At 44.0% G+C, this 21,765-nt stretch overlaps 1 protein-coding gene across 2 annotated transcripts in view; it reads right to left on the reverse strand.

The window, feature by feature from the left end:
- Positions 1-920: 920 nt before the first annotated feature.
- Positions 921-21,765, reverse strand: part of LOC138753286 (tandem C2 domains nuclear protein) — a 96,748-nt gene continuing 75,903 nt past the window's right edge. The window contains exons 10-13 of one of the 2 annotated variants that reach the window (XM_069916110.1): positions 18,308-18,499; positions 10,185-10,299; positions 9,415-9,623; positions 921-1,801 (exon numbers count right to left, since the gene is read on the reverse strand). In XM_069916110.1, the coding sequence (XP_069772211.1) occupies positions 1,694-1,801; positions 9,415-9,623; positions 10,185-10,299; positions 18,308-18,499 (624 nt within the window). In that variant the 3' untranslated portion in view covers positions 921-1,693. The remainder of the gene's footprint in view (positions 1,802-9,414; positions 9,624-10,184; positions 10,300-18,307; positions 18,500-21,765) is intronic. The other variant, XM_069916111.1, reaches the window with a different exon arrangement.

Here is a 21,765-nt window from a genome sequence, read left to right on the forward strand (position 1 = left end):
GAAGAACGCAGGAACGTGAAGGAAACAGAAGATTAAAAAGGTATAAACTTTGCCGACCTATATAAAGCTTTATAAATTTCTAAAAAGAACTGTGGGGAAAGTGCAACGGGAGAGAGAGGGTGAGCAGTGGTGGATCTGCCCTTCCGGAATTCTATGTAGCAGAGAAACCCTTGAATAAATGCTCCATGCATACAGCCCTTTCCCTGCAGTATGGAATTCTGGGAGGCCAGGTCTGCCAACACTCTTTCCCACACTTTAAATTGTGCGGCTCTACTTTTCCCATAGTCTTTTATAAAATTATATAGGCCAGCACAACAACAGGGGCTGAAGGGCTCATACTGTGCTGTAGATAAAGCTTAATTATCTTATAATTAGGCGTGATTAATTTTGTTTAAATACAAGATCATAATACATTGATCAGCAGTTAGGGCAGGTCCATCATCGCTCGATGCATCACTCAGACGTCACCAGTGGAGGATAGAATCCCCTGTCCCCAGGGATGCCTTGTGATGAGTGTGAAAGGACACAGAGAACCAGTTAACAGTGTGAAAGGCAAAAACAGCTTCCTTTACCGGTTCACTGGCCAATCAACTGGTTAGCCAGTATGAAAAGGGCTATAATGCTACAGGCAGATGAAGGGTTCAAGCTGAAAAACGTTAGTTATGTATCTTTGCAATATAAAGAATGTTGCATGACCTGCTCAATTTCTCGAAAACTTTTGTGTATTAAATTACAACAGCGTCTGCATTCTTAGTTTATCTGTATCCCAGAGTAGTCTGCTCCAAACTGTGTACAAAGGTATGCCAGCAATTTACATCCAGTTAATTTAGATTGTGCAAAAGCCAAAGTATCTTAAAACATACAAGTATACAAATAACAAATGCAGAAACAATTTTTCCATCACTGCTGTGATAGATACATAAAAGTTAAAGGGAATATTTAATGGGCTTAGGGGAAAATTCAGAAAAATACATTCATATCACTGCAGGATTAAAGGTAATTCCCACTTCATTTTACTTCCGGTACAATGATTCTAAACAATTTGAAGAGTTTCATTTAGTTATTTTCTATTCAAAGTGAAAAATGTGCTAACACCTCCATAAACAGGAGACATTGGTGTAAAACATCTTCCCCTTTGCAATGTGGAATTAATAAATTTGAAGTTTTTGATCTCTAAAATACCAGAGTCATGCAATAAATGGTCAAGGTATGCTTAAAAGGGCCTCTAATTCACACAAGATGGATTTTCCAAGCAAAACATAATAAATACACGCACTAAGAGAAACTACCATAGTGCCCTCTTCAATACAGTACACTGAAATTAATCAGAATATTATGAATATCTCTTGTTAATTAAATGGTAATAATAAATGAAGGTTTCACTAGGTGTTGCCCACAAAGCATCAATCCAAATAATAGTGCATTGGAACTATCTTGTGGGCTTGTAAGGTGCTCCAACAAGGCTTAGAAAATCACTACCCCAAATCCCTGGGCAACTTCAAACATGGCCTGCATTGTACTCCAAGTTTTCTTTTGTATTCCAGGCTTGCCACAGGTTTTACAAATCGAGAATGCAACATTATTATACTAATGTTTCCTTTGATTCTATTTATGAAAGACCCAATTCAAAGACAGTTAATATTTCAGTCCCAGTCTGACTAAAGAAGGTGTAGTTTGACTCGATGCTTTGGCTTCAGGTGAGGCTCAGATGGTGCCAGTTGATGACCACTTTCTCTGGGTTGTCACTTGTATCATGCCACTGTTCCAAAGCCACTCCAGTACTGTCCCAACCGATCACCACCTAAAAATGATTTAGATGCAAAAACAAAACACACCTGGATCAGCTAAATACAAGCAACAGTTAAAACCCATCTCTTTGCATCCATTGGAGAAACTCAGCAGGTCAAACAGTGCACTTTATATGGCAAAGATCAAATAACCATATAACTGTTTACGGCGTGGAAACAGGCCACGTCGGCCCTTCAAGTCCACGCCAGTTCACTTGAACAACTCCACTAGCTTCCCCCTCCTGCTCTCCGCCCATAACCCTCCAACCCCTCACATCCATGTACACAACCAACCTTCTCTTAAATGACAGAAGGGACTAACGAACATTTTCAGATTGAGCCTTTGATCAAAGTAAAGCAAGATGTGGGTAGGCACCAGAACAAAATGGTGGGGAGGGAGAGGCAGTGGATAAAGAAGGGAGGGAACACCAGTAAAGGGATAGCTCTGTGAATGGAGAGGGAATGGGGTGGAGATCTGGAGGAAAGGCAAAAGGAAGGAGAACAGAGAGTAGGCTACCAGAATCCAGAGGTCAATGTTAATGTCATCCAGATTAATCAAGAATTTAGACATAGAGCATGGGAACAAGCCCTCTCGGTCCATGACCCCATGCTGCCCAATTACAGTCAATTGACCTACAACCCCCAGTACATTTTAAAGGGTGGGAGGAAGCAGAGATTCCAGAGGAAACCCACGCAGACATGGGGAGAATGTACACACTCCTTACAGACAGCGTAGGATTTGAACCCCGGTCCTGATCACTGGTGCTGCAACAGCGTTGCGTTAACTGTGATGCTAGCCATCCTCCCCGTGGTTCGAGAGGGCCAAGATGGAAAATTAAGCGTTGCTCCTCCAATTTATGAATGATCTTGGTAGACAGTACATGAGGCCAGACAAACATGCTGGACTGTCTGGGCCATTTCCCCACCTCCTGTTTCTTGGTGTGCCCTCCCTCTCTTACCCATCTATCACCTCCTGTCTGTGGGACAGCGCTCCTGCCCCTCCCCCTCACCATTTTGTTCAGGCACCTGCCTACATTTTGCTATACTTTGATGATGGGATCAAACCAGAAACGTTGATAATGTAACTTTATCTTTGCTACACAAAGGAAACTGTTTGACCCACTGAGTTTCTCCAGCATTGTGTTTTTACTTCAATCACAGTGTCTGCAGACTTTTGTATTTTACCCCTCTGCATCTGTTAGTTGCAAATGAACAACAGCTTGTGGATTTACTTACTGACAATACAGAGGACTTCAACATTACCCTGAAATCTGCATTGACATCCATTGCAGGAATGATGAAAGGTTTCCGACAGAACAGGTACAGTACAAGTCAAGCTATTGATCCCAACATCTGGAAAGGAAAAGTATTCCCCACAGATCACTCAGGATCCATGCACCCTTCTTATTTTTCCCTTTAGAAAAATGGACAAGTAGGGAAAATGGTGGAGTAGTGCACAATCCAACAGCAATCCTTTTCTCTTTGGCAGCCCCTTTTTTAAAAAAAGATTAGACATTCCACATGTTAACAGGCCCTTCCAGCACCTGAACCCATCTCCCCTTCCCCTATGCACCAATTAATCCCTGCAAGTTGCTGGAGGGTGGGAGGAAACCAAAGCACCTGGAGGAAATCTACACAGACGCGGTGAGAACGAACAACGCTGGACTTGAATGGAGGGACAGGGTGTCACTGGTGCAGCCTTGAGCTAACCACGCCGCCCTTGTAGTCGAAGATGACTTACTTCCACAGGTTCTAGGTTCTACGATGTGGAATGGTGGGCTTTCAGAAATCTCAACAGGAGTCACCCAATTGCTGACTCCCTCCCCTATCCCAACAAACAATGTTTGAATCCTCCTCAGGGAGGTGTGGGGAGGGGGGAGGGAAAGAGGGAGGGTGAATGAAGGAACCTCCCTTCCAGTGTGGGAAGATCATTGTAGCTAACACCAAAGGAGGTATTTCCATGAGAGAACACCGATTGGAGAAAAGGAAGAGATTTACCTTTATGCAGCCATAGAGGAGACACGTTGGAGAGGCCAAGGGTTCAACTTGTAGTTTCAGGAAAAGAAATGCTCCAGGGAAAGGGAACCCTGCAAGACTGAGAGAGCTAGCTTCATATCCCCAAAGAATTGGCACAGGTGGGCTGGCCTGAATGGGTGGCACCTCTGATTGTATGATGTCACCCTTAAAAGCATCTGATCTTCTTCACAAATTTAAAAATCCAATAGTCTGGATTTTCAAAGCTCAAAAAAGGTCAGTGTTTTGTCTTAAAATGCTGGCTGCCATACAATGGAGATTAGATGTGGTTCATTTGGCACTCATTATTGAAAGTTTCTTGGAAGTTGGCATTGTCTTAGACACATGAAAATAGTTCAAATGTTGACAGTCTGTTTCCTCTTGGAAGGCAGAGTCAAATGCCACGTATTACCTTAAGGCCACAATGGAACCACAGGAACTGGAAATATATTTATAAATGTCCTCGCAAGGCTTCTCGTGGAAACTTCAAGTTCAGTGACTATTGGACAACTATAATTTTACAGTCAGCTGATGCACAAGCTGTGTATCCTGGAAAGTTGCAGCACAGAGAGATTATTTGGTCCCTAGTGACCAGGCAATCAACAATGATTCCAGGTCCCTAATCTTAGCCTAAAAGTCATTGAATGACCTTGTTCAAAAACAAACTTTGTTTGGTATTGTTGGAGAGAGGGCCGCCACTTTAATGGCGTCCGATTTGCATGCATTTTTACTTCACTTATGGCTAGGCAGGGAGAGTTGCTCAGATGGAAGGACGTTGCTCCGCCTCCTTGTGCTCAAAGGCTACATGATGTCATATTATGTTTAAATTTAGAGAAGATTGGATGCTCAATTTCGGATTTAAATTTAAATTTTCAAACACCGCGGGGACCTCACAATGATATTTTCTGAATCTCTGATTTGATATGAATCCAGAACTGATGACTGATAAGATCATTTATCACTTTGATTAGGAATTTTTTTTTTCTCCTTGCCAAACAGCTTCGTATTTGGTAATGGGTTTAGATTTTTTAAAACAATAAAATATTACTGTAATATAATTTGTTTAATTGAGAATGTGGGGTACATTGGATGAAATGGTATGATCCAAGTGTAATGTATTTTTTAAAACTTTTAATATATATTCTTATGTACTCTTTCATTGTGGAATTTCAATAAAAATATTGAAAAACAATACCTGCCAGGAGTCATGATGGAAGCTTCCGATAATAGTGCTTTTAGGTTGGCATGTGCAGAGAACGGAGGGACATGGATCATGTACAGGCAGAAGAGACCTACTTTAACTTGGGATTGTGCTCATTGCAGATTTGTGTGTGAAGGGCCTACACTGTACAGCTCTCAGTTCTAAGAGAAGTAAATTTTGGATACAGCAAATGCTACTTCCTGTGCTAATTGAAGTTTCATAATCGTTTTCAAAAGACTGAGGGACAATTTCATTAATCTGTTGGCATTTCATGCACAAAAAGTCTATTGGGTCAACTATTCTCTGCAGGTGTTTTGTGATCCACAAAGGATGGCGGGTGACTCTTCTCACCATATCAACCTAATCGAACAGCTGACCCAGGAATGCTGATAATGGGTGCATTTGAAGCCCCATCCAAAATGCCTCCGTACAAACTGGTGCCCATTCTGTGGAAAGGCAGTTGCCCACTGCTACAGGTAGCTGTCGACATACAAAATATGATTTGTCCACAAGATGCGAAGGATCCATGACGAGGCAAGTGCATGGGCGCATGCAGTGCCTAACGGTGCACAACACGTTTCTCCCATTGGCTATTGCGCTTCTTCTGAATTGTGAGAGGATCATGGGACGTAGCAACAACCTTTGTGGTTCTTTCAAATTCCTTCTACCCAGTCAATCAAGGAAGACTGCGGCACATGCTGGTCACATTTGTTTTCTTCCTTGGGCAGAACATTCCAGATTCACTGCTCTCTGGGAGAACCAGTTCCTCCTCATCTGCTTTATATCTCCTCCCCAAAATATTGAGGCCATGTCCCCTCATTCTAGTCTCACCTGCTTCTATCTTATTTATTCCTTTCGTAATTTTCTACATCTCAATCCTTCTTGTGTGTGGTCTCCAACAACTCAACCTCTCAAAGCTCTGAAGAAGGTTCTCAGTTTGCACATGGGAACACTCAGACTAATAGGAGCATTGGGGATGTTACGGAGAACTTCAAGTCCATTCGAAAATTAGACCAACAAAAGTGGGGGGGGGGTGGCTCAGATTTGGTCTATTTGAATAAATATGGCCTCACTTGGGTTTGGAGTCTGACTGGTAATTCTAGGAGTCTGGATTAATAATGGAATCTCTCCGGTACTTGAGATTTGAAAAAAGGCAGCTTCTTCTGAAGTATTCGGTACTGCCTAGGATACAAGTCAAACCTCTCTGGCAACTAGATTCTCCACTCGAAGGTTCAGTTTCATGTTGGAGTTTGGAAGCATTTTGCTTTAAACTGGTGAAGGATTCCTCGAACAATCCCACCACTGTGTCTGATTAAAGCCTACAAGCAAGACCTATTCAAGGGTGGTGGGGTACAGGGATGGGGAGAGTATTGCTTAGCCGGCAACCTCACACCATCTGCACCCCTGGGTCATCTATCTGATGAATTCAGGCTGTTCCACCTCCCATGACTGCCAAGCTTCCTGAAGGTAAAGCTACAACACCAGCGATTGGGACCAGGGTTCGAATCCCGTGTGATCTGTAAGAAGTCTGTGTCTGCGTGGGTTTCCTCTGGCTGCTCCTCCCACCATTCAAAACGTACCCAGGGTGTGTCAATTGGGCGTAAATCGGGTGGCACAGGCTCATGCGCCAGAAGGGCCTGTTCACATGCTGCATGTCTAAATGAAAAAGATTTGAAGAAGTCTGCATATGCTGGAGAAAATTGGAGCAACACACAAAAAGAGCGCAGGAGTAGTTCAGCTGGTCAGGAAGCACCCCTGGAAAGCAGTAAGACTGTCGGTGGCTTGGGCTGGAAACTTTGCTGCCTGACACGTTGAATTCCTCCAGTACTTTTTTTGTCTGCAGCCCAAATTTCCTGAAGTCTGGTAAATCTGCTCAGCAGTGATTGAACAAGTTGTTAAAGATTGGTGACTTCACTGTGGTCCTTTCCTGTTCCTTTTAAAAGGAGGGACAGGACTCCACCTCTATTTTAATCTTTGACCCTCCTGATTCAGCATTCAAGCAGGGGCACGTTACTTGATGCAATTTTTAAGCTCTGAAATAAACTTGTAATTCAAACCTTTTGGATGTGTTTGGGTAGCAATTCGAGAGGCCCCGACTCAAAGATTTCTTTGGATTCCAAAAAGAAATTCAGCTTTGGAAACTGAAGAACGAACAGTCTAATGTGTGGCATCGAAAGCGACTTGGTTGACATTAGCCGAGGGTTTTATTTCGAGCACAGTAATCAATAACTCACCTGACTGAGTTACCTGCCCACTTATTTGAAATCAATAATGAAAAACATCTTTGTGGTTCAGTAAAAAAAAAAATGGCTCAAGGGAATGTTATGATCCAAAAGTATTTCAATGACGGTTTCAAAAAGGGTGTTCTCCTTGCATTGCACAACACTAGCAAATCAGGCTTGCTGAAGCAAACCTGGACACACAAAAATTGTTTGATCTTCCAATTGCGACTTCCCCACCCTTCAGGGTCATTGAGAGTGATTTAGTTTGTCAGCCGTTGTAGCCAAAACATACATAGGTCAGGAATTGCCTGCAGAAGAACAGAAGGTTAAATGACAAGAGTTATTTTCTTTCACTAACTCATGACTAATGAGGGAGTGGTGTGTCTGTGTGCAGGAAGTAGAGCGATCAGATTCAATAGGAGGTGGGACCATATGTACGTTGATATAAGCACATCAGCAGGCCAACGCCAATGGCAATACCTATAAAAAGGTGACAGCAGGTTACTCCGATCTTCCAGAAAGCCAATGCTCAAAGCGTAGTCTCCTGGGAAGTTTCTGTGGCTTTGGAAAGCAAAGCTGTAAAAATGAATTTAATGGGCAAATTTTTTAACTCGTGGATTAATTTTGGGCCCAACAGTTACTTGGTTTTAGTAGCAACTCTTTCAGCCTGAGATGTCAACTTGAAGTAGTCAATGGCTGCCTTCCTCTGACATGGGAGTCAACAAGTCCCAGGCATCTCTCTGTAGAAATGGTTTTCTACACGTGATGTCCTCCAAAGTCTTCCCTCCCTCCGCTAGCCCCAAGTAGGTTCTGGGTCACGGCAGAAGCGTCAAAGGAGGGAGATCGGAAACATCAAGCAGAAGGTGATAAAGACCCCGAGAGTTGGGTGAAAGTATAGAGGGGCTGGGTCACAATTAGCAGTTGTGGAGGGGGAGAAAATGGGGATTTAGGTCTGTGAGTAGAGGGTATGAGGAAAGGACCATAGTGCGGTGATGAGGGAAAAGGGTGGAAAATTGGGCTGGAGTTATAACCGTTTAATGTGTAGAGCAGGAATACCGGGGCATCGTTGGGCATTTGTGACCATTGCAGAAATTACATTTTAAAAATTGCGCCAAGGCCCCAGGTAAGCTCTAAAGAAGGTTCCCAAGAACTTGATTGCATATCCCATTTCAAACAGTTGAACAAAAAGCAATTGGTGTTAAACAAATACAAACTGATAAGTAAACTATTCCATGGGGAATCTTGGAATATGTCCAAGAATGTGGCAACTTGCGTTACACATTCCATTGTTCTCAGAACTCCACCCCTTCTTCCCCACAAACCCCCTTCCCCTTCTTTCTGTATTATATAGCATCAGATGAAAAGTAAGCTGTTCTATCCCATCAGAAATATTTTCACAGGGCTCCCCTCACTCTCAACCACAAATCTTCCATTCACAGATTTCAGAGGAAGGGTTGTCTTTTTGTTAAGCAGCACGTTCCTTGTGTCTCCTTTATTATCTTCTCGTAGAAATCTCCGCAGGCAAAGCACACACTGAAGGAGGGAGCAGGAAAAGGCAGCACCCTTCCAGTTCAGGAAGCCGCATAATAATGTCGGAAAAACACCGCCATTCCCCAAGTTCATTGGCATGTTTAAGGAATACAGGCAATCTTCCCTCCCAAACCTGGCACGATTAGTGTGGTGGTTACTAGTACAGCTCCAGCGACCTGGATTCATATCCACTGGGGTCTGTTAAGAGTTTGTCTGTTCTCCCCATGCCTGAGTATAGTTTTCTCTGGGTGCTTCAGTTTATTCCCACTCTTTGGGCCAAATAGGTTAGAAGGTTGTTTAGTCAAATGGCAGTAATTGGACATCATGGGCTGAAAGGGCCTGTTACTGTGTTGTATCTCTAAACTTAATAAACTCACGAGATTGGACTCTACCCATAAACCCAGAAAGGATAAGACTAAAGCAAAATACAGCGGATGTTGGACATCTGAAGTAAAATTTTGCATGTTTAGAATTTTCTGTTTAATTCAACACAAGATGGAAAGACCAAGAGTAGATACTTCATTTGCAGTCCAGGTCACTTAAAAGAATGCCAAACTCACTGTCAGAAAAAAAGTTTGGGAAGGTGCTTGAAAGAACAATCCTGAAGCTGCTTTGCCATCAGTAAAATTATTCCCAGATGTGCACAATCAGTAAAACTTACCTGACCCAAGTGGTGTTTCCTTCGGACGGAAGTCTTGCTGTAGACTTTCAAGGTGAAACTAACCCTCTGGAGATGGAGCTCATTTTGAACCACAGGGAAGAGAAAGGATTCTCCCCACTTAACCTGGCCGTTCACAGATTTCAGAGGACGGGTTTTCTTTTTGTCAAACAGCCCATCCCTCGTCTCCATTATTATCTTCACGTAGAAAGCTGTGTGGGGAAAGCACGCAGTGAGGGAGGTAGGATGAAATGACTGCATTCTTCTGGCGCAGAAGGCACAAAATGATTCAGGATAAACACCACCCATTCCCCAAGTTCACAGCAATGTTTCAGGAATACAGTCAACACATCCTGACACCCACTTAACCCGTGTTTTCATTGACCCCTTGTCATCTTGGTTCGAGGCATACCATTTCAATTCAGCCATAGAACACCTCTGTATAGAAACAGACCCTTCTACCCATCTAGTCTGTGCCCAAATATTATTCTGCCTATTTCCATTGATCTGAACTCAGATCAGTGTCCTCCATACCCCTCCCATCCATGCACCTATCCAAATTAAATGTAAACAATTAGGCCTGCATTCACCAATTCTGTTGGAAGGTTATCCCACACTCCACCAGGTCAAATGGATCCCATCCTGCGATCTCTCCACACCCCAATTCCATCCCACCACCTACCCACCCATATATTTAAACTTTATCCTACCAACAGTTTTTATACCTCCATCATTCACATGTTCAGGTTACCCCGAAAGCAAACAACACCTACTTAGTGCCAAAGGAGTTGAGGAACTTGGCAGATTCTGAATCTCCAGAACTTGTAGCTGGATACGATTGCTGATGGCTTGGAAACATGTTCCTACCCGGAGAAGGGCATGGCAAGTCTGGGTGGAAATACAGAGAAAGACAACAACTTGTATGTCAGTAGTCAAACCATCCAAATGTGGGGAAAGCAAGAAGATTATGGAACATCTCCCATTCTCCATTGCATGTCATTTCAGTCCATTGTTGCCATATAACATATAACCATATAACAATTAAAGCACAGAACCAGGCCAGTTCAGTCCATGCCGAACACCTTCTCCCACCTAGTCCCATTGACCCGCACTGGCTCATAACCATCCATGCCCCTCTATGTTAAGAAGGACTTCCTTCTGCTTCGATTCTATGGATTGAAGTGAAGGCAAGAGCTGCTTGATGGGCTGTGTGGATGATTGGAAATTTGGGACCTTCTGCACTCTGTCTATCAGTTACTCTCAGCCTCATAACTCCAGAGAGTTGAGACGTACAGAACCTCTCTAATTTGAGTAGTCTCAGGCCAGGGATTCCCACTGGTTTTTCTAAAGTGGCTCCAAGGACATGCTTAAAGTATTTTACTCTGCCCACTTGGTAACCACTTGGCCATGACAGAGGTCTATATAGAATATCCGCTCCAGAAGTCCAATATTGGACAGGCAAACCTGGCTATGGAGGCAGCCAAGTGTAATTAGTGTCTTGATATTGAGAGTGGTGGCTTGGGTGAGGGTGCCTTCATTTATCCTGCCAGTGATTTTGGAATTTTACAGAGAAAGTTTTGCTGATACCTCTCCAGTGCTTTGAGGTGTCTGCTTCACCTTGGATGGGATTGATCTTCCAACCGACCTAAAAGTTCCGAGGCATCTATAACTCTTTGTGGCCAGGAAGTTCAAAATGAATCAAAGGCCAACAATCTTGAGCCCTGTTACTGCACATCAAACTGGAGAGGGTGCAAAGAAGATTTATGAGAATGTTGCCAGGAGACAAGGGTCTGAGCCTTAGGGAAAGGGTGACCAGACTGGTGCTTTATTCCTTGGAGTATAGATGATGATTGAACTCTTGGGAGGTGTACAAAAATTAGGAGAAAAATGGATTACATTAACACAGTCTTTTGTCCAGCATCAGGGAATCAAGAACCAGAGGACGTAGGTTTAACACAAGGAGGAGGGATTTGATAGAAACCATAGGGTTAGCTGAGAGAAATGGCACGTTTTGGAGTGAAACATGGAAGTCTGCAGATGCTGTGATTGTAGTAAAAACGCATAGTAGATGCTGGAGGAGCTCTGTTTATGCCTGTCCATGGTCACATGCACTGCCAGACTGAGGCCTCCTGCAAATTGGAAGAACAAGGGAAGAACAATGACACCTCATCATCAGTCTTGGCACCCTCTAACCAGATGGCATTAAAATAAACTTCTCCAGTTTCTGTTAAATACTCCCCCGTCTTCATCCCCCATTTCCTTTCCTCTAGTTCTGTCTTTCTTTTCCCTCTGTCTCCTTTCTCAGAGACAAAAATCAATTCTTTCCTCTTATCATATCCAATTATTTGTTTGTTGGTCTGGACTTCTCCCCTTCTTCCCCCTTTCTCTCTATCTTTATTGAGATGCCCGGCTCATTTTTCTTATTCCTTGAAGAAGGGCTCAGGCCTGAAACCTATCTTTACCTCCAATGGACATGACAAGATCAGCTGAGTTCCTCCAACATTTATTCTGGGTTTTCACTATATTTTGGGTCAGGACCTTCTATCAAGATTCAATAGAAGGGTCCTGACCCGAAACGTTGACATTTCTGCCCAAGAATGTTGCCTGACCCACTGAATTCCTCCAGCTTCTCATCATTTGCTGTTGGTGGAAGGGTTTAGAATAGAACACAGGGAATTAATGAGATCGGTAAAATAACAGGATTAAAATATTTTCTCATGCCATGGGAGGTTAAGATCTCAAATGCACTGGTGGGGAAGTGATGGAGGAGATACATATTGTTGTGTTCGAGGAGAAGTTGCACTAATATCTTGTGGATCAGCGGGCTTAGTTGCATTATTTTGACCACCAGAATCGCCATGAACATAATGGGATGAGTGCCCTCCTCCTGTACCGTAACAATTCAATGATTCATTAAATGCTTGGCCAGAAGGCAAACTTGATCAATCGTTAAATTATCCCCCAAACTAGCTTTCATGGAGCTTAGATTGATTTCCTGATTCTAATCCTGAATGTAGTGAAAATTACTAAATCTGCACAATTACTGTTAGGAATTGCTCAGATATGGTGGTTTGGGGAGGGGGGGGGGGGGGGTGGAGTGAAACCATGATTTGTTTCTGTTCCCATCTTCTCTCAGCTAACTAGCTGTACAAGTTTTCAAACTGGTGACTGTCATACTGAAAGTATTAATGCATTTTATTTCCTTCATTTCCCAGGAACATTGCCTATGTATTTGGAAACTAAAGTGCTCAGAAAACTGGCAAACCTGGCCAAGTCATTGCACTGCTCTAGGACCACCAAACTTCCGTCTGCACTACCGTAACAGCACAATTTTTGCACTAGTTGAAACAGTGTACATTTTATCTATCCTCTTACATTCTCTCAGGCACTGCCAGATGCGCTATTTTTTTTTATTGGTTCTGACAAGTGCAAAGTGATGCATTTTGCAAAACTAAACCAGAGCAGAACAAACACAGGGTCATCGGGAGTGTTGTAGATTTAGAGAGATCCAAAGATGCAAGAACACGTTTCCCTGAAAGTGATAGAGTTATACAGGGTAGTGAAGTGAAGGCGGCTGATAGCACACCCACATTCATTGGACAAGGCCTCAGGTGTTAGGCTGTCCTGCTACACTAATGAGACCACTCCTGGGGAAGGGGGGGGGAAATGTTGAGTGCAGCCAGGTCACCATGCCGCAGGAAGGCTGCCATTAAACTACAGGGAGTGCAGGCAAGGTTCAAAAGGATGTTGCTCGGAGTGGAGGGCTCAACTTGAAAGGAGGCTGAACTCACTAGAGTGAAGGAGGTTGAGGGATGAGCTTATAGAAGTACATAAAATCATGAAGGATGCAGACAAGGTTCCAAGATAAGGGAAATCCCTAACTAAAGGGCCTTAGGTGCAAGTTGAGAGGAGAAAGGTTAAAAGGGGATGAGAGAGGCACATTTTTCCAAATGGGGGTGGTGAGTATATGGAACGAGTTGCCAGAGGAAATGATACAGGATTTAGCTCAATTACAAGTTCTGAAAACAGAAGCCTTAAAGAGAATTATGACAAATAGGACTCTCAGAGGTACCTTGGTTGGCATGGATAAGTTGGACTGAATATCCCATTTCCGTGCTGTACAGCTCAAATGGGAATGATCCCCACTTTCTCTCGTGGGTGGATACAAATAATCCATGACACAAATTGAAGAGGAGCGGGGAGAGCTCCACCTGAAACACTGGCCAGTCAAGTACCAAAGATGTGCTGACATCCTTACTGCAATCTGTGGGACCTTGTGTACTATCACCTTTCCCATGCTATAGACATCAACTAGCTCAAGAGCTCTAATACTTAGAGAAGATGGTAGTTTGTGGTAGGCACAATACAAGGTGCCCCTCTACTTACGATGCAGTTACATTCTGATAAACCCATCGTAAGTGGGAAAATTGTGTCGAAATTAGCCTAATATGCTCAGACCTCTTACCAGAGCCTAGAGCTGGGCAAATTTATCTAAAACAAAGCCTATTTTATAATCGAACATTGAATACCTTTTATTCCACTCTGGGAAAAGAAAGCAAATTTAAATCATATAGCCAAAATATCCATCAGCTGCTCCGAGATCACCAATAACGGTAGTCACTCCCACCAGCTTCATTGTAACTTTGAAAAATTTCAATTCAAAGCCATCGTAAAGAGGAGCACATGTATAAATGGAAGATCTTGCTTCTGGTTCACTCCTCATTTGAGTTTTGTCCTTTTCCTCGACTTTTACACGATCTGCCATTTTCACTACAATCTTTGGGGGCTTTAATAGGAGGACCGAGACTACCCAGGTGTTGTCACAATCCAGAGATTCTCACGAGTGGGTGGGGACATCACATTCTCCCCCAGGCTGGTTTTTAAAAGGAGGTCTTTAAAAGGCTTTGTCGGTCTAACTGGTAACCTGTCATAGCGAATAAGGAGCTTGCTGCAGAGCGCCCGTTTTCGTGAATCCAGAGCCGGTTGGATTCCAAATGAATCGCAGAAGCATTTACAAAATGTGGCCCCTATCCACAAAATGAGCCAGCTGACAGCTTCCCAATGTTCTTCTGGTGAGCCAGATTTTAAGTGAAAAAGAGAGTTGGAGAGAAGGAGGTGGAGGGGGTTAGGGATATAAATCGTTAGTTCCTTGACAGCTGAAGACGTAACATGGAGCAAAAAAATTTAGGTTCGATTGAATGAACAGATTTCAAGGGATACAGAAATCTGAATGGGGTTATAGGGAAGGTGCACATTAAAAGCGCTGAGGCCTTGAGAGATTGGAAAATAACAATTTATTTTGGAAAGCAATTAGACAATGCAAGCACAACCCAATCAGAAATAGCCAACACCCAATTGGCTTCAGTCTGCTATTCAGGCTTTATTACCTTTCCTCAGTTTTTTTGCAACACAAACCAAGATAGCAGACTGGAGGGACTTTCCCTGCTAAGAAGGAAATCTTACACAAGGCTCTCACTTCAATGAACAGCGCGTTTAATTGGTATTAAGGGTAATATATTGCAAGAGATAGGGAAGTGGCTTGTAAGCAGAACAGTACAAATGGGGAATTTTGGGTCTGGCAATCGGTAACATGTAGGTTGTTACAAAGATCTGTGCTGAGACCTCATCTACTCACCATCTACATGAATGAGGTAGACGAAGGGACTAAGTGCACCACACAGGCCCTTCAAGGTGAGAATATTGCATCTTTATTGCGCCACACCTACTGTGTAAAGGTACGAACATGGAATGGAGGAGGGGGGGGGGTGGGTCCATTGTAGTCCCACCTTTAAGCTGGCAGCAGAGGTAGTCACAGCGGAGAATCGACGTCCACGTAAAAAGGCCAAGCCGGGAAAGGATGTGCATGTCGTACATCACCCTAGATGCCAATGCCGTTCTGCTTCTGGAACGCTGTGTAAAATGATGCAGTAGGGCAGCATTACGCCGGCATTGCTCGGTTCAGCGTAAACAAGAAAAGCTGGCTTAGTGACGGGACTTCTTTATGACAGTACAGTGGGATCTCTGTGTAAAAAGGGCTTTAGTTAAATTTGTTGATGAAACACATTCAAGTGGGTTAGCAAGTTCTGAGGACACAACAAGCCAGTAGGTAGGTAGATTAAGTGACTGCACATGAAGTTGGCAGGTGTGGGGTTACCCAGTTTGAAAGAATAAAAGTTAATTTATTCTTTAAACAAAGATCTGGGGGCTCCTCGTCCATGAAACAAAAAAAAGAACAATTCCAGCAAACAGATGGTCCTGCTGAATGATCGATGAACTGCTTGAACAAACCTTCCAAGACTCTTTTATTTAACAATATTTAAATATTTTGATATATGTACCTCATATAAATCACTTATAAATGGGCTATGTTGAAATACTGTATGTGCTTGCATGTTTTTACACAGAGGACTGAAGAAACCTGTTTTGTCCAGTTATACAATTGTTTGATAATAATAAACGAACTCGAAAAAAGTGGCGGTGCTCCCGAAGCTGCTATAATGGGCGGTGCTAGCATTGTTGCAGACCTGCGGAGAGCAAGAGGCAGAGACACCGTGCTCCCCCCCAATGCCTAGTCTGACTGCCATTCACTCTGTTCAGACCTCAACTGGCCTGTTAAAGGGGCTGGCGATGGTTTGTTTTAAAATCACGTGACTGCAGGCTTGGGGCCCAAGATGGCAGCGCCGATGCTTGGCAGCGGCCTCAAGGGGTTGCAGAGGCGCCAGAAAAGGAGGAAACCCTGTTCGAGAAGGTGAAGCAGAGGAGTCGCAGATGGCGGGCTGTGGGTGGCTTGAGATGAGGAATCTGTACAGGCTGTCGGCTGCGGTCAAGGAATTTGCAGCAGGCTGCAGGAGACTGGCAGGAGGGGTGCCAGGTATCGAAAGAGAGATGCGAGAGGATGTCGAAGCTTTCCAAGTCGTACTAGGTTTTGGATCAGGAATTTGTTGCTGATGGTTGGGACCGAAGGCTGAGTAGCTGCTAAAGCTGCGGGAGTGCTAGAGACGAATGCACGGACATTGGAGGTGGGGGTGGGGGGACCCTCTTCTGCTTCTCTTTCTCTGACTGCAAGGGGTACCAGGCAATTTCTGCTGATGGTGAATCTTTCTTCCTTATGATAGATTAAAGGAGATTTCGTGCAATATCACATTCTCTGTTTTATTATGACAATAAAAGAAATCTTGAATCTTAAAAATAATTAAAGCTGGTGCCTTTATTGCAAGGGCATGGAGGACAAATGCAGGAAGGTTTTGATGCCTCTGTACAGGACACTAGCAAGATTACATCAGGACTACTGCAAGTAGTTTTGACCTCCTTGAAGGAGTGATATAGTCATGTTGGAAGTGTCCAGAGAAGGTTCAATGGATTGAGTCCAACAATGAAGAAGCTGGCAAGTGAAGGTTGGAGCTATGCTCATTGCCAAACAGAAGGAGAGCTGGGTCTTAGAGCATCATATGAAACTGTTGGAGAATGTCAGCGTGGATGCTGGGAAATATTTTCCAGGGAGGGTGCATTGAGACCTTGGAAGCATGTTGTCAGAATAAGGAGGCCCAGCTGAGGTGGAGTTTCTTGTCTCTTTGGAATTCTGTCACTCAATTTAGCAAGAGGGAGATCAGTAGATACTTGAACTACCTGGGGGAGAGGGTGAGGGGGAGTGATACTGAAGGCTAGATTGGATCAGCCTTCAATGGCAGAGGGAGCATGTGTATCATGAAGCAAACAAAAGTGCTGGAGAAGCTCAGCCCCCGCAGTATTTCCCAGGGATGCAGAGTTTCTCCAGCGGTTTTGCGCACTGCACTAGACCCCAGCCTCTGCAGATTTTCCTTCTTACAATGTGTAAAGTCTGAATCAGGTTGTACAGTTTAGACTGCTGGCACACACCCAGCAGGCAAAAGAGGCCAGTCTTCAAACCACCAGAAAGAGCAAGTGATATAAACAAAATTATTTATTTGTCATTTGTATCAGGATATAGTGAAAGGTTCGTTTTGAGCTAGCTAGGCAGGTCAATCCACAAGGACGGCAGGAGGTGCAGCTTTAAAAGTTGATATCAAGATGTACAGTCTCCAACACATCCAAATGGCAGATGAGGCATTACGCAATACACAAGATGCTGGAGAAACAGCACCCATGGGAAGTAAAGGATTACCAACGTTTCGGGCATGGGCCCTTCATCAGCTGAAGCATTATTTCCTCGAGTTTGTGTTGAGCCTCATTGTAACAGTGCAAAAGACCACCGAGACAGGGTCAGTGCCAGAATGAACGTTAAAGGGGCACAGTGGAATGCTCAAACTCGCTCAGCGAGGGGTGAGGGGGCTACCGCCCAATGAACATTAATACCATCCGCCCCTCCAATGTAGGGGACTAGGGCGCTGCTTTTATTAAGTCAAGCATCACGACTCTAGTGGCGCTTGACGCGCACTAGTGACACGGGAGGGGAGTCTGACGGTAAGCGACGGCCACAACTGTATGGGGCACACCACCTCGCTTGGGGGGCAATGCCCGCGGATGCCCACCCTCAACACTGACCCTGTGCAGAGCTCAGAGTAGGAGTGGGTTGGTGAATTAACATGGCAGGTAACAGGAAGCCCAGGGTCATCCTGTGGACACAGGTACTCCTCAAAGTGATCACCCAATCTGTGCTTCCTATCTCCAGGCAGGCCAAGAATTCCCTTTCTTTCACTCATCACCCCTCTCACCTAACTAGGCACAATTTGTTTCTCTTCCTCAAATCCGACGAGGAGTCCCAGTCAAGAAGCATCAACACATTCTTCTTTCACCCATAGACACTGCCTCCCTGGTTGAATTTTTCCAGAATTAAACATCACTGTAGATTGCAGGATGAGTAGGAACCCAGTCAAGGTCAAACAATGGATCTCAAAAGTAATGGTCAAGACGAGCTTACCGGGACCTTTGATGGTGGATTAATATTCAGCCAGACGTCGGACTCCACATCACTCAGTTCTCTGAGTGACATTGAGCATTCACCAATAACTCTCTTCCGAGGCACCCGAGTAACGACTTTGATCACCAGGCCGTGCCTTTGAAGAATGGGCAGTTTGATATTAAACACAAAGGTTTCCATGAACACCAACATCTAGGAAAAGAAAGAGGGGAAACAGCGAGTTATCTCCAAACAAGCTGTAAAACTTTCAAAATATCGCATTATCTGCAACTCTCCCACATAATTGGTATCATGACTTGATATGCACAGAATGCAAGAGGACAATGGTTCAGTGGACACGTTTCCAGTAGGCTGGAAGGATCTATTCAGATCCCACCATGTTATTTGAATAATTAGATAAAGGTGAAGTTTAAAAATTCAGGATTTAAAAAAAACACCAAGAGTAAAGCCCTGCAAAATGTAATGAACACAGCCCAGGACTTCACCACTTCCCACTATGAAGAACCTCTACGGGGAACACTGCTGCTAGAGAAGCAGCAGCAATCATCAAGGATCCACACCACCCAGCACATGCTCTGTTCACGCTGCTGCCATCAGAAAAGAGGTACAGGCGCCACAAGACTCGCACCACCAGGTTCACGAACTGCTGCTACCCCTCCACCATCAGGCTCCTCAACAAACTCAGAGACTCACTTAACAATTACACCAGAGAAACAGGCCAGTTCGGCCCTTCTAGTCCACACCAAACACCTTGCACTTAGTCCCAAAGACCCGCACCCACCCCATAACCTCTCGACCTCATACCTATCCAACTTTTCCTTAAATATTAAAATAGACCCCGCACCTACCACTTTGGCCGGATGCTCATTCCACACTCCCACCAGCCTCTGAGTAAAGAAAATTCCCCCTCACGTTTCCCCCTTCAATCTCAATCCATGTCCCCTTGTTTGAATCTCCCCCACTCTCAATGAAGAAAGCCTGTTCACATTGACTATCTGTACCCCTCATAGTTTAAGGACTCTTTTGCACTTTATTGCTGCTTTTTCTCCTTTCCGTATTACATCGTTATTAACATTTTTTTAAAATTTGTTTACATGTGCACATTGTATACGCTTTTTTGTAAGTGGTAATTCTGTCTGGCCCAAAGGAAAAAGAATCTCAGGGTTGTACGTGATGTCATGTATGGATTCTGAACAATAAATGTGAAATCTGAATATCCCGAAAGAAGGTACAGAAAGTAGTGAACATAGCTCAGAACACAATGCAAACTTCCCTCTGCTCCATGAACACCATCTACATCTGCTGCTGACGAGGAAAGGCATGTAACCTACTGAAGGACCCATCACACCCCAAACACACTCTCCTTCCTCCCCTCCCATCTGGGAGAATGGAAGAGTGTGAAAATATGCACCAACAGGACTAGAGTGTTTCTTGCAGCAATCAGGCTCTTGAATGAACCCCATAACAGTGCTATCATTTATCTTTATTTCCATTGTTATCCTACACACTAACTTGTGCTCCTTACACAGCTGTATGAATGTTAGGGATAACCGGCTAGACTGCTTGCAGAAAAACCCCTCCCACTATACCAAATGAACTATTCTATTAATGATGAATATGAAACCATTGGACTGCTGTTGAGACCCGTCAAAATCACCGAGGACCCCAGAAGAAAAACTGCCATCTGCCCAATCAACGCGACTCCAATTCCAAGACATTGTGGATGATCAGAATCGCCTCCTGAAATCGGCTCGAAAGGCAGTCAGTGCTCACATTCAGTATTAATCAACTTTCCCCAGCCCACCTTACTGAAAGTGAGCTCCCTCTCCTTTTACAACACAAATTTTATGTTGTTTTATTGGAGATTCCCTCAACAAAAATAAATTATGCATTCAAATGATTGTATCACCCATCTCCTTGTGTTCCTGCTACGATACAACCCTATAATGATCTTGCTCCAAGCTTTTATCTTTAGTTCGCTCCTAATCTCTCACACATTCTCTCCCCATGTTATGTCATCTCATTTGAGCAAGTGTAGGCCATTCAGCTCCTTGCTCCTGCTATACAATTCAGAGAGATTATGGCCAATCTTTCCACTCGGTCACATTCCCGCTAACCCCCAAATGTTTCCTTCCCTTCCTATTGTTAGGTCTGCTTTGTTCATGAATGAGTGAGACAAACACCAGACTGAGTCGAAATCAGGGTTCTTTGTTCTTTATTACCGGATTGTAACACTTGCAACTAACAATGTTAGTCGGAGAATGCATTCTGCCGTTATCAGCAAAATGGTGATTTTTTTATACCCTTGGATACGTGCTTAGAACATCATCATATCATTACTTGTCCAATGACTAAAACTGTTGCTATCCTTTCCCTGCTAGCTTCCTGCCTCTCAATCCATCAATGTCTCTCTTATCTTGTAAGTACAAGGATGCATTCACATCTTGTTACAGCCCTGCACAGGGTAACTCCTTACACATTCCCATCTCATGATGTTTTACCTTACACTATCCAAAATCTATTCACCCCAGACTTATGCACATCCCTGACGGTGGCCTCTTCCCCATGCCTCACTGCGTCCATTTCCCGAGCTGTGCTGCCCTCTGTCTACTCTGGGCCCTCACTGGTGCTGGATTACCTGGACCTACTACCAGATCCCTGGCCAAGTCAGCTCCCACTCTCGTTCCTTGTAATGACCAGAGTTCACAGGGCTGAGCAATGACCTGTGACTGCAAGAGTCCAAACTTTATATTAAATTTAGACGTGCAGTACGGTAAAAGGCTCTTTCAGTCCATGCTACCCAATTGACTGGCAACCCTGTACATTTTTGATGGGTGGGAAGAAACCAGAGCACCCAGAGAAAACTCACACAGACGTGGGGAAGAGCATACAAACTCCTTTCAGACTGTGGCTGATTCAAACACGGGTCATTGGTGCTGTACCAGTCTTGTGCTAACCATTATGGTAATCACCCTGCCCCCTGACGGAGCACATTTCAAATTCCATAGTTCGCAAGCAATGGTTGAAAGTGGTGAGCAAATCTGGGAATGCTGAAAAGGCTGACAACCATATCAGCCATGATCTTATTGAATATAGCGGAGAAGGATCAACGGGCCAGATGGCGGACTTCCATTTCTTGCGTTCTTATCATGGACGTGAAGTTAGCAAGTCATAAACACGCAATGCCATAAAGACTTAAGGTCACTCATTTGGAAAAAAAGCACACAGACTGGAGACAACTGTCTGCACAAATGTAATCATCCCTCAGCTCAGATTAATATTTTACTCCACTAGAAGCACAAGGCATGTCCAGCACAGAAACAGGACAACTATCTGACTTCCCCTCTATAGGAGGCAACTTGTCTGCCCCCATCCTGTCCCCACTACTAAATCCAGACAATTGCTCAGCCAAACTGTGAAGGTGGTGGCACCCTACACTGCAACATTTTACTGATCAA

The sequence above is a fragment of the Narcine bancroftii genome, chromosome 2 (genome assembly GCF_036971445.1).
Source record: "Narcine bancroftii isolate sNarBan1 chromosome 2, sNarBan1.hap1, whole genome shotgun sequence".
Lineage (NCBI taxonomy): Eukaryota > Metazoa > Chordata > Chondrichthyes > Torpediniformes > Narcinidae > Narcine > Narcine bancroftii.